The sequence below is a fragment of the Aptenodytes patagonicus genome, chromosome 7 (assembly GCF_965638725.1).
Source record: "Aptenodytes patagonicus chromosome 7, bAptPat1.pri.cur, whole genome shotgun sequence".
Classification (NCBI taxonomy): domain Eukaryota; kingdom Metazoa; phylum Chordata; class Aves; order Sphenisciformes; family Spheniscidae; genus Aptenodytes; species Aptenodytes patagonicus.
In genome coordinates, this window is record NC_134955.1 from 59,030,176 (window position 1) to 59,044,058 (window position 13,883).

The following is a 13,883-nucleotide window of genomic DNA, read 5'->3' on the forward strand; positions in this document are numbered from 1 at the left end:
TCCGATGAGTTGCAGTATTTTCATAATTGCAGTCTGAAAGTTCCTAGAACTGGGCTGTAATTCTCAGCAGAGCCACTGGATGGCATCTGTGCACCAGTTTCCAAGGGAAAAACATTGATGCATTTTTCTAATTAGTCTCTCTTGAAATAAGAACCATTTTTGCCTGGGGTAACAGTATAAAACAAATACACTAGGTTCAGAAGTTAAGTTCAATGGTAGGTCAACCCTGCCATGCTTACAGAAATGATGTTACCATGAACAGACAAGATAATGAAAAAGATAATGATTAAAATTTTATATACATATATATATATGACTTTCTAAAAACATACATTTTATCAGTCTAGGTCCACTGGGGTAAGAAAGGCTATTTTTTAAAAAAATAAGAAACTGCAAAGCACTTCACAGCTGCCTTGAGTCTACATAAAATGAATATTTAAAGAAAAAAACAGCTGATGATACACAAACAGAAATGAGTCCATTTGGGAGGATGAAGTTATGGCGTTTTACCTTTCCCCCTGCAGGGCTACAAGGGAATGTGGCATTAAGCAGACAAAAATATCCTAAAAAGCAGGCCCTCGTTCACTCTGGTTTTGGCTTTGCTTATAGGGATCCAGCAACCAAAGCGAAGTGCCTCGGCCCTTGCCAAGGATGCTTGCAGTGATCTAGCTCTGCAAGAGGCACTTGTGTTCTTTACACCCTCTTTTTAGGGTTGAGGTGGTTTTCAGAATTTAAACAGAGGGTTAGGCTCCTCTCTGCTGCTGCGGGGCACTAAACGATGCCACCTGGGCTGACTTCCAATGTGGACTTCTAAAAGAGAAGGCTCCATAAGCATCCCCCTCCCTGCTGTGGGCACTGCTGGTACTGTTGAACAGCACATCCCCGGCTGCAGGTGACATGCAGCTTGAGCCATATTCTAACAGAAATGCCAAACTCTTTGTTCAAAGCCAAAGCGTGGCCAAGGTGCTTTGAAGCTGGAGGCAGTGCCACAGCAGCAGACACCACAGAGCAGAGGTTTGGTACGAACACTCACCGTACAGGACGTGGCAAGCTCAGTTAACAGTGTGGTTGCCCAACATGTTGGCAGTGCTAAAAGCACCCCACACACCATGATGCTGTTCAACAGCTTCAGACATGAGTATTCTCCCTCTGATGTTATCTAATGGTTTAGGCTCAAACCCATTCAAGATGTACAGCTTTAAAGACAGCAACCAGTTGCTGCTCAGCCCAATCCGAGTCCCTAAGGACACACTTGGAGTCAACTGCTAACAGGACTCTCCAAACCAGGGAGAGCCCTTTGCACAGCTCTTGGTCAGCTAGACTAGCTACTCTGCACCCTTGAAGGCAGCAGAGTGGGAAGTATCTGCTGAGCAAAGGCTGCTCCATGCAGTGAACGAGGCACTCGGGTTACTGATACCCAAAGCAGTGGTCAGCAGAGCCTCCACTCTTCCCTTGTGCCTGTGGATCCCGCATCAAACAGGGCTTGTACGCAGCAGACCCCTGCTCTCTGTACTTCTAAGACCACAAAAGAAACCCCTAGAGCTGCTGAGAGGAGTTATTACATTGCACATTTCACGAACAATCGCCTTCTCCTTTTCACTCAGGTCTTCTTCATAGTTGTCTTGCATTTGCCTGTCCAAATTTTCATGGACCTCAAGGACCTACAAAAAACAATATCACAAAAGCATTATGCTCCTCAAATAATTAAGTGTCCCTAACAACCTCATTAACCAGTAGTTAAATTGGCAGGATTCACAAAGCCTTGAGAGTCAGAGCACTGCAAAGACGAGCATGACACCAAGTTGGGTGCCTCCATCCTCTCCCTTCCCTGGTGATGGCATGCCTCTGTCCCACCACCTGCTGTGGTGTCGTGTGGCTGCCACCACAGTCCTGGGGGACCATGTGATAATTGGCAGCGACTTGCCTGTGCCCACAAACACATCTCTTCAAGGAAGGCTGCTGGTGGCCCCACCTTCCAGGCAGCTCCCCCAAGGCAATCCCCCGCAACTCATGCTCCCTCCATTCCCCTCTTCCGCAGGAGCGGAGCTTCTCCACTCCTTTCTGCTTATCCGAGTCATGGGGCAACTGTGGTCAGCCCAGGCCAGCAGCTTTTAGGTCTAACAGGGTTTTAGCCATCAGGGAAAGAGGCAAACAGGTTTGTACCACTGAAAAGCAGAGTATTACCCACAGCTTAAGTGTGTGGTCTCCAATCAGCCATGAACTTTTAGATCTTAAACAGACACGGCCAATTTCACTCACCTTTTGGCTGAAAATTGTTTTTAACCTATTTAGTTTCTCAAGGGAACCCCTCAGAAGCCACGATGACAGTGAGCAAGAGACAGGCTGTTAGCACAGAGCCCTGGGACTCAAGAGATACCGATTTGATTCCCAGCTCTTACCCACTCCCTCTTCGAGCTGGATGCAGCCAGGCTGCGAAGAGGATGGGAAACGGGGAAAAAACAGTATTGCCTCCCAAGACCCTGCGTGCTGACCGCAGCCCTCTGAAGGCGCCGTCCCCACCGAGTGCTGAGTGCCGTGGTGAATCTGGGTCACCCTCTCCTTGTGCCACAGACGCCCTCTGAAAATGGAGATAATCACCTCGACTCCCCAAGCTTTACTTTAATCTCCGTCAGCACTGTTTCCACCCACAGCACATGCCCTGTAAAGGTAAGGGAATAGGTGGCCCTTGGCTGGGGCTGGCACACACGCGCATCCCCTGCCCACACACCCACAGCCAGGATTGCAGCCACAGCTACAGGGTAACATTTACCGGCTGTTCAATGAGTTCAGCTGGTACAAACGCTGATGAATACAGGCCATACCTACAAAGTGCTGGCGCCAGGCCTGTCTGCTCCTCCACAAGCAGCTCCGTTTTGCTGTCTTTCCTCTCATGCCTGGCTACAGGCAGCGGGCCCAGGTACATGCCTGCAGCACACTGCCTGCAGGAGCCTCTGGAGGAGTGAGGCATCGCCTTTCCTTTCCCTCCTGCTCATGACTACGGGGCTTTTCCCATGATATTAATGGGAGGAAAGCACTGCAAAAATGGAGACATGGCTGCAAAAGCATAGGAATAGCCTGAAAGGGAGGGGGGAAAGGATTTGAGACTCTCCAAGGAGGCTCTGCTCTGCAGCTCGGAGGGCATCTCCAAGCGGGCTTTCCCGGATCTGGGAAGAACCAGGTTTCATTGCAGAGATAGAGAGGTTACAGCTCCAGCACTGACACCCCAGACCTGACACGTCCAGTGCTCGTGTTTGTGGGCCCCCTGGTTGCCACTCAGCCTGGTGGCTGGGCCACACTTGCAGATTTGCCTTGGGAAGACAAGTAAACATGCTCTGAAAGGAGCTCAGGACACTGCAAAAAAAGTGGAAACATCCTGCCTGTCACTTATTTTCTTAGATTTCAGGTTGACAATGTTTGAAAATGGAAAAAATCTGATTTTTAACGTCTTTCTTTTAAATAGCACTTGGAGACATGCTCCCCAAGCACAGATCCCCAGGCCACACATGGCTGGTAAGACGTACGTCTATGTGGTTGCAGTGTCCCACCACGTGCTGCCCACACCCTGCACCTCTGTAGCAGCTGGGAGCCAGCCCCAGCCCCCCACGTCCCGCCTGGGGCACGCACCGTCCCGGCCACCCCCGCAGAACACCTCCAGGGAGACAGTGCCTGGCTGCGGCCAGGTGGTCCCTCGATCACAGAGATGAGGCTGCCTGGGGCTAAGGGCAGCCTTCGCTTCCCACTGGAAACACACTGACCCACAGAATACCCCCTCCAACACATCTGCATGCATTCAGATAGCTCCTCTGGACAGGCATGTAGCACAAGTTGGGCATATCACAGCGCAGGACTGCCTCGAGATCTTACTGCTGCATCTGTGCTGACCCACATACCTCACCCAGGGCCACTGATGAGCAAGATGGTCAGCTCCATGTGCCGCGTCAAAGCTCCTGGAATCACCCAATGCCATCAAACAGCACGTGGTCTTAGTCACCTCGATACATCCACACGCATATACAGCTGTACAGCAGGTGTATTTGTGTGCGTAAGTATTCCTACACCTCCTAGGGAAGTACAGAGCTAGATTCAGTGCAAGGATGGGCTTCACCCTTTGCTGAGGTAGGCAGCACCGGCTGCTCCACAAAACTGGATACCAGGGTAGATTATCCTCTGGTCTGCCTCAGCACAGCAATCCTGCAGTACTCAAACTGTGTTACAAACAAAAATAGGTCATTCTCCTAGGGCCCTTAACCTACTTCTAAAATGTACCAGCTAGTTTAACCAACATAGCTGGGACCAATCTTTGCACAAATAAGAATTATCCACATCCTTTCTAAGAGGAGGGGAAGGGCAAGAGGGATGCAAAAGGCATGTACGTGCTGACAAAGAGAGCATCTATTTTTTGCTAAAGAGAAGGCAATTAATTATTGATCCAGCTGGACTTGCCCATCGAACTCGTTCATCTGGAGTCAGTGTGCCTCTGACTCTCAGCTGCAAAGGCAGCAGCCTGCAGGATCACATCCCCGTGTGGAGCGCCAGGGCTGCCTGACTGGCAGCTAAGCACCGTCTGTGTCCACAGGGCAAGTGTCAAGGACAACCATGGTTTAGATTAGTTAAAGATCACGTCAGCTCCAGCCTCTGCCTTCACCTGCCATCAATCTTGTAGGCACAAGAGTCTCAGCGTACAAAAATAAACTGTTTTTCTATGACTTGCGCTTAAACTAAAACCGCATTGCCTAGTCCAGGAGGTGTGGAAGGGTGGTGCAGCCCATTTCTGTCAGTGGAAATGTCTTTTAATGGTGTAAGCCAGGCAGAGCTGGAGCTGAAAGCTGATCAGACGGAAGTTATGGTTGTATTTAATTTCTGAATGACTTGGGACTCATTTACCCTGGAAACTATCCTGCTCCCCAGGCCCACCCCACGTCTGGGTAGGCACTTTGTAAAGATGCGTTAGCATCTTGGGCATGGGAAAAAGGGATTTGGAGGGATAAAACTCAACGGCCTATCCTGGAAAGGCATGCTGGAAAAAAATACACTCTGAAGAGTGAAATCACCTCCTGAAGAAAGACAGGAAGGCCTCTTAGTGCTGACCCAGCCCCAGCCATTCTCAGATCCTGCCAGGCGCCGCCTCAGCTGTTTAGAAGGACCAGGTTAATGTTCTTCTGATTACACTGCTGGGGACTATGGACGTGCCTTCACATAAATTGTCTATGGCTTAGCTGAAGTTCAAGGACTGTGGATTCAGTGTGGATCTAAGAAACTGGGGTATATCCTCCTGTGACTTCTGCCACATCCCAACCCCGCAGCCTACAGAAAACAGACAAGCGTACCCCAGGCTCAAAGCGGCTCACGCCATCCCCTCCTTTTTGCTCTTCGTCAAGCTGCACTGACAGCACTTGGTCCTTTGCAGATGCACCAGCGCTATGTGATCTCCCTGGGTAAAACGCCAGCCGGCGAGAGCAGCCTGCTCTGCTCGGGCACGGGGCAATTCCCCGTGCAGGGGAATGGGGCTGGACTGGGTAACGCTGCTCTTCTGCCTGGGGATGCCATCTCCTGAAGACAACCTGCATCTCGCTCTCGATGAGCACACTGGCTCGTCTGGTTTTCTCCCTGCCGATACGTAAACTGTGAGGAACACCTCGGGTATATTTAGTTCTCCTTCATGACTGCACTGACGTCTGTGACCAAGGCAGTGCCACCTCAAAGTCACCCAGTCCATCACATCCACCTCCCTGCTGACTTGCTGTACTGGCCCCGCATGACCACGCAATGCATATTTAAAAAACAAACAAAAAAACCTCACCAAAGAGTCGGGATGACTGCAGTAAAGCTTTGGAAGGGAAACTGAAAGTTGAGGTAAGCGTTTCTGTACCAGGAAGCACTCTGAGATTGAGGGATGCTTTCTGAAGGGTGCAAGCCTCACTGATTTTCTTGATTTATAAGTCAACTGGACAAAACATTGGGGAACACAGCATCCTGCTTCGGCAAGGGAACAGTCTATATGCCCTGCTAGGCTTTTTCCCTAGTTTTGGCAGGGCCAAATCCTGCCTTACCCAACATCAGAAGGAGTGACTGATCACCTGCTCGATGGCTCTGCGCACATGGGAGAGGTCCAGGCTGCTGCTGCAGGGGGAGTTGGGTTATAGGCTAAATGTTGATCTCGTACATTTGTCTCCTCCTCACCTCCCCATGTCTTTAGCAGGTTTGCTCAATTCCTAAGAAAAGTGCTTTGATGTTCAGCGAGATACTGAGCTGTAGCATATGTACCTTTTATTCTCGTTAGCAAAAACAGCTGTTAGGAGTGCCAACCTGTCATCTTGTTCCTTATTTAGTAGGCGCAAATAAACAAAAACTATTTCAGAAGCAAAAATAAAGAAAATCCCTAAATGTGCTCAAGGAAGAACTTAAGCTAAATGGCAGGCAACGCTTCAGCCACATAGCTAGTGTTCAGCTGCCAGAAAAAGCCAAGGAAAAAGCCTAGGGGACATTACATAGATGGGTGCAGACGGAGGCAATCCAGAAGCCCTGCAGATCTGTGCAAAGTACACAGCCCCTCAGTGACCTTTGCTTGGGCACAGAGCCGCATCCTTGCAGCCACACCACTTCTGGCCAGACTTGCATTCAAGCAGCCTGCAAGACAAGCGAAGCCAACTTCCAGCTGTCCTTGCCTTTCCTCGTGGTAAGGAGCTAGCCCGCTATAGCCGTAAGGACTTCTTTACACAACCAAGAAGGGTTTTTTCTAATATCTGATGTGGTGTAGCCAAAGCACAAAGTCTCATTTGTAGGCTACTCTCTTCTCCTCCTCAAGGGAAGGTCATGAGCTGTATCACAGCCAGAGAGGGTCTAAGCTGGTAGCTGCATCCAGTTTCCCACATGCAGGGGCTGGCACTGGAAAAACTGCCCAGTCCTGCAGGGTGCAAATAAGACCTACTCCATATGCTACAGCATGCCGTGGCCAAAAAATGTTATCTTCTACCCAGTTTAAGATCCGCGGCTGGAGACCAACAGCCACAATTTCACTGTGCCACAAGAAGGGAGGAGGAGAGATTAAGACCATGACCAGTTTCCTCAGTCTTTTCAATTTCCAGCTGATCCTTGGAAATGGGCCACAGGATGGAAAAAACCCACCTTCTCATCCCTCCTGTCACACGGACCTACAGGAGAATTTCCTCCTTGCTTCAAATTTGAGAATATTTTTAACCCTGTGTGTGAGCAGGACACATCACGTGAGATCATTTATGCCCCGTGAGAAGTGACTGCTATGCCACCTGCTTCCCGACCCCAGCTGTGGCACTTTTCAGGGTTTTGAAGACAGACAAACGTACCCCACCGGCCAAATTATGAAACTGCAGAGGAGAATTTCTTCCAGCCCTTCCTAGTGATCAACAAAGCTCTGAAGTAGAGGATTAATAATAATAATAATAATAATAATAATAATAATAATAATATGTGCAAACAACCAGTCATCCAACTTCCTTTCAACTCCTTTATATGCACCATTGCGCCAGATCTCCCAAACTTAATTTCCAGTTTCCAGGAATCTTCCTCATTAATTTTCCAATCCTTTCCATAAGCTTATCAAACTGCATCTTAAAACCATTTATGCCCTTACTAAGAAATTCAGTCCCATAACCCCTAAAGTAAACAGGAACCTAATTTCCCTCCAGAATATGTTCATAATCAATTTATAACTATTTGATCTTGTAACTTAAAAACATTATCAACTCTGCTTAATATTGTCCCTCACTACCACCTCACCAAGCGCAATGAAGAGCAGGAGCAGAAAGGTACGAACCCCACAGTTTGGGAAGAAAAAGCCAACAGCAATAGTCTGGACTGCAAGAGGGGTTGGATGATTAAATGCAAGCGAAACTGGATTAGTACAAAGTGTCAGAAAAACAAAGGTATCACAGGAGTCTGCAACGTTCTGCAAGGCCTCGGTTTAGCAGATCCATATGCATATATATACAGGAGAAATGTCACCCACAAGTGCAATGCAGCATGGTACAGGATGGAGCACAACAACTTTCTGATAGCACAGAATCATTCGCAACAAGCAAAGAAGAAACTTGTCCGGAAAACACAGGACAAATACATGTAGGCAAGTGAACTGCCACTTGTGTGGTCAGGGCTCCTTTGGAAACTACTAAAAACTGTACTAAAGGTATTTTTTAATCCTTGGCGGTGCTGGACACCCTTCTCTTAAGATCCAATGAGAGTTATACAATCTGGGTGTATAAAGCCTCAAGTAAGCTGAAAAATCAAGATTTTTCAGCTTGAAGGATCTTTTATAATTTAAATTCAAATTTGATCCAAATCAAACCAAACTTGTCTTTCCTTTCATAATTCCTCACACCCCATAAATGCATAGAAGATGAACTAGAGAAATAGTGACACTCAGTATCCTCCCGGGATCTTGCAGCTGCCCAGCAGAACCAACATCCTTGCCAGCTGCACTACTGCTTCTCCTGACACTTGTTAGTTTTACCACCACCACCTGCCACATCTGTCCTGGAGCCAAGAGACCCTGGACAGGCACAAAAAAGTAAGCTGAAAATACTAAAAACTAGAAAATTTAGGGAACTTGTAGATCAAAGCTACAAGCAACATCTGTGCTATTTATTTAGCTGTCAGATGTGGAAAGGTACAAAGCAAGGAGCTTTGTAAGCACCTTGTGTCTCCACACAAGTCTCCAGGTCTAGGACAGTCTAAGCTAGTGCTGATGCCACTGCTGGACCTTTTTTTCCAGCTATGACCATGGGGACCTGAGCTCCAGAGTAGCCATCCAGGAATCCTCCTTTTATTCGGTGAAAGCTTTTTAACCCTGTACAAAATTTTTCACCTTCAACAAATCCAAATCTATAAATCAGTATATTCCAGCCAGAGCCTAATTTAGGTAGAGACTTTCCAGCCATCCCTATGGCACCTTGGAAAGGACTTGTGCTTTGGTGTCCCTTAGATACTCAGAAGTAACTTGCTTAACTAGTTAAACATGTAACACCAGGGTATTACATTTTTCCTGCTCATGGATGGTCACTAGGGCTTGAGAACTGCTGTGAAATCACGGTGCAGGTTTTCTCCTTTAACTCAGCTAGCGGTGTCCCATGGTTTTTTTTGCCAACGGTCCTGAGTTTAATCCCCACTGATGACGCACATATCTATATGGGTATGATGCCATGGTTTGCTGTGTATTTACATAAAAAAAAGTCTTTCTCCTTTGAAGACTGCTGCAGGATTTTCAATAACAAAACATATGTAGGAACTGCAGTTTTTGTGTCCCTGTTAAAAACAGCATTTCGGTCACCGCTGTCACCCCAGAAACCCAGTTTACACAGGACTGATGAACAGAAAGGGTAACCAACACCTTCAGCATCAGCAGCTTCTGTTGGAGGTTTCCCACCCAAAAAAATAGTCATGCATGATCTTGCTTAACTCCGCAACTATTTGAAGCAATGATTATTCATCATGATATAGGTGCTGGTTACCGATAATCTGCCTGAGCACTAACTTTCTATTTCTAGCTGTTGCATTTCCACGAGAAGAGGAAATGTCCAGTTCTGCCACTTCGGTGTCTGTTGCACCACACTGCACTGTACTGCACCGCGCTGCACGGCCGTCTGTGGCATCCTTACCTTCATAGCATGCACAACAGCCTCTGGTTTCTGACCAACAGGGACATATCCTGCTGCAGGAGAAGATGCAAGATCAGATGTCATGCGAGTTGGTCCCTGTTGAAATAAGAGAAGATACGCTTTAACTCCCTTTGGGTGACTTAAGCAAGGAGGAAGAAAATATCCAGAAAATTTGAGCACTAGATTCTCTCAAATTCAGTCCTGCAAAGACAAAAGACACCACTACCCCTTCCTCACAAGTCACTTGATTTAATGCCATTCAAGCCTACCATCACTCAGTCTAGATATACTCAGGCAGGAGATCATCCTGGTTTAAAGCTAAATTGATTCAAGAAACATTTTTTGCTCACTTAGGACAACTTTGTACAAGGACAAGATCAAACGGTTCTCATCCTTCTAGCCAAGGGAGCAATGCAAACAAGACGATTTTCCAGCATAAAGCAGTCATTTCTAAGAAGCTGCATTCATGAAAGAAACAGTTGGCATAACTTCATTGCTTTTCTGGCAACATTTTCACATAGACATCAAGTACCAATCTTCAGCTACAGAGAAAATTGTGAAGGCAACCTTAAAACAAGCAGATGTCCAAACCTAATGTTGGCTGGGTTTGTTTCCAAAATGCTGGCCAGTTCTCCTGCATGAAGGATCCCATTGGGAAGGATGCTGAAATTACACTTTACAAAAGATTTCTACTGTCCAAACAGCCTCGTAAGCACTTTTCATAGGGCTTTCCTTTTTTAAAGGCATCCGACTTGAATTATGAGAGAGACAATATCTTTATTCAGTGAGATGCACCCTGCCTGTCCCTAATATTTGTGCATTGCTTTGTAGCAGTGGGAGAAATCAACAATGAAATCATTGACAAAACTCGTATTTAGTCTTTGCATCCTTTAGGAAACACAAAGAATGATCATACTGGGGGCCTCTGAAAGCAAATCAGGATGGCAGAGCAGCATGTAGCACCATCGCAGGAATGCTTTCACGTACAACACACGAGGCACTCCATTCTCATCTTTTCCACGTTTAAAAACACAGCATGTTTTATGCTTCATCTCATCGCTTTGCCTTCTAAGCCAAGGCCAGCAAGCTAGTCATGCCAGAAAGGAGGACCAATGGAGGAGCACTTTGCCACCTCTCGTTCTTCCAAATGTCTTAAGTTGTGAGGGCCTTTTTACTAATAAAAGTGTTCATGCACATACATTAAAGAAAAAGATGGGCCAATCCATTAGGCTACAGACAAAAATAGCATGGAAGGCATAGAGCCTTTCATGCCTTGACCACTGATCTGTGCTTAACCCATGTCATGACCAACAGCCATTGACTCATAACAGCGACCTTCATGAACTGAGTTGCTGGTGATGCAAAAACTTCCTTCTGAGAGGTAGGCATCTCAGAAAAAGGAAAATTAGACTTAGTAACTCCACAATAATTCTCCAAGGAGATTTAACAGACTGCCAAAGCACAGAAACCAAGAGACACTCACAGGCTGGGCATGGTTCTGGACCTGCTGGCAGAGGGTTACAGCTTGCTGGAGCTGTGGCCACCTGGGGACATGTCCTCAGCCATCCCGTCCATAACATCACACAGAAAAGGCAGAGGCTGGGGAAGAAGCACCAGGGACTGGGTCCAGCCAGTCTACAGCTACGACTTAAGACTGCAAAATGGGTTACAAATTTCTCACAGGGTTGGTAAATGCAACAGAGTCCTTCCAGAATCAGCCTCCCACAGAGGTCAGGCACCAATACATGCATAATTCCTCTGGTTTCAGCATGAAAGCTGCCTTCTTTCCATAAATGACCAAGATCACGACAACTGAAAGCAGAATATTCAGGAGTTTGTGGCCATGAAACATACTTGATACGGATTTTTCCCTACGGCCCTCTTTAGAAGAAACGCAGGAAATACCAAGCACAGGTCTAACATCCAATATTTCTTCTAAGTTGAGAGTAATCTGACAAAGTAAAAGGAACTCTGCTGGATCCTGCTGCTGACAACATTTTAAATACAGTTTTCTGACCAGAGTAGATCACGCAGTCTCCTGTATGACAGACAGCGGCAGGTTCTCCTCACAGAACTGAAGTCACTAATGAGCCACAAAGCATTTCCATGATTGTAATCACTCTCAAAATTATTACAGAATACAAACGAAACCAGAATGAATAGAAAGTAATGTTTTCTGAAGAGCTTGATCATACTTAACCGATCACCATACTGACAAGATAAAAGTAATCTTGCAAGCACGGTGATGCACTGGATATATCATATCACACAAAAAACATTCAAAGGGTCACCTTCCTCCTCAGATGAGTGGCTGAAATTCAGCAAGGACAATCAGCTGAGCTCCACCTGAACACAGGTAGAGAATTTGACTGAAGAAGAGAAAAATAATGTTAAAGAACGAGGGATGCAGCAAAGGAGGTAGACCAAAACTTGCTGTCAGAGTCTCAGTAACAGGTGACTTCATTTCTAAAATAGGCACAATCCTTGATCCTTAGCTTGGACGCCAAAGCCCCCAGCCGACTGAAACAGATGTCCAAATTGCTGAGTGCAATCGTCAGCAATGGCGAGTGCACCAAACAACCATGCCGCTGGCCCGCTGTGCCCCAAGCCACAGAGACCTCCCCACCATGTGAGACTGTTACTACAAAAGGCCAAACATGCACGTGAAGAAAGTGGGGGAGCAAGCAAGGATCTCACCGACATCCCCGCTCTTTGCACTGTAGGATGCAACAAGTAAAAATACCCACACTGCTAAGGGTGGCTTAACATTTATCATTATACTTAGAGCTCTTTGTGCAGTTGCACCCTTAGAAAAAGCTCTTTCCAGACAAACAAAGAGTCAGAGTTTTACAAAGGGGGGTGCTTCATTCCCACTGGTTTCAGTGTGGTTCACAAAAAAAAAAGCTTCAGCCAAACTCCTATCAGCTTCCTGCACGGAGGCATACATAAAGGAGGCCAGAAAAGAGGGGACTGTAGTCAGCAAGGAAAGAAATGACAACATATCCAGCAGGATGCATGGCCAGCCTTTGGAGGATGGAGGAGAGGAAAATGGGCAGAGTTCACCGATAGTGTTAGCTGAAGAGGAGGAAATGGAAGGAACTGGAGATAAGGTCAAGGTTGCTGGACTGGAAAACTGCCAACAGTGGGAGAGAAGGGAGGGAATGGGAAGAAAGAGGAGGATGTGCATTTTACCCAGCAGGAAAACAGTTGAGATGAAATGTAGGGGAGGGGGAGCCAGAGATAGGAGATTGGAAGAAGGGCAGGAGGGCAGGAGGGAGGGGGAAATCTCAGGAAGTCAGCGTTAAGGTAGTAGCTGAAATCACACAGATGGACTCCTCATGCCTAAAACAGATGCATTTGGAAACTGTGGGTAAGAATTACCACAGCTGCACCCCAGCACTCTAACTCAGCTACTCTGAGGACCTCCATCACTGCAGAAACCCATGCCCTTCCCGTTCCCTATAGCTGACATTTTCACAGCCATGGGAACACGACTGACTCAGCACCCTGACGGACAATAGTAGCAAGGTTAATCTGGTTACATCCTAAGAAGCAGAAATTGTCCATATAGGCAAAAAGCAATATGGTGTGTTTTGGGGCATGCATCACTCGATTTCCTCTCCCTGTCTGGTTTGTCAAACATGCACTCTCTGTATTAGATGGACATCTGGCTTTTCCACTTGCTAGGTTTTCATAGCATTTGGTAGCTCAGAGATGGTTCACTCCTCATCCTCAGACATGTGGCTGAGATGTCACATAATTATATAAATGAATGGCGCTAAAAGATGGCTCAGAAGTCACCAAAAAGGATGCCATTATATTTATAATAAAGCTGTTGAGAAATGCCATCTTGATCATTTTTCTAGTTTACTTCTGCTGAGGCTGAACCTCAGCAGAATGAGAAGCTGAGTCATTTCAAAATGCAAAGTTTCTTATTCTCTTTGGCCCCAACTAGCTTTGGAGTTGCTCCAGGCTTACAGTAGCAGAGATGAGGCTGGAAGTTAGCTTGTTTAACTCATCACTTATACAAGGAATTTGTAATTCAAAAAGAAAACAACTGTACATCTATGTCATGGTGTCAAATGATCACCTGGGTAGAATTACATCGCACACTACCTTCTGTTTCATCCACAGCCACAGTTACGCTGCCAAAAGAAAGAGCTGCCCAGCAGTGAGATTACCAGCCTAATTCAGAGTGGGGGGCTCTAAGTTATGTATCTGATGCATTGGAGTTCCTGAGCGCTTGGAGGAAGC

General features: G+C 46.7%; 1 protein-coding gene across 2 annotated transcripts in view; it reads right to left on the reverse strand.

Annotated features, from left to right (window-relative positions):
- The window catches only part of CCDC85C (coiled-coil domain containing 85C), a 119,540-nt gene that overhangs the window by 4,189 nt on the left and 101,468 nt on the right, over positions 1–13,883 (reverse strand). For both annotated transcript variants that reach the window (XM_076345426.1, XM_076345425.1), the window contains 2 exons: positions 9,630–9,725; positions 1,563–1,661 (listed from right to left, as the gene is read on the reverse strand). In XM_076345426.1, coding sequence (XP_076201541.1) covers positions 1,563–1,661; positions 9,630–9,725 — 195 coding nt within the window. The remainder of the gene's footprint in view (positions 1–1,562; positions 1,662–9,629; positions 9,726–13,883) is intronic.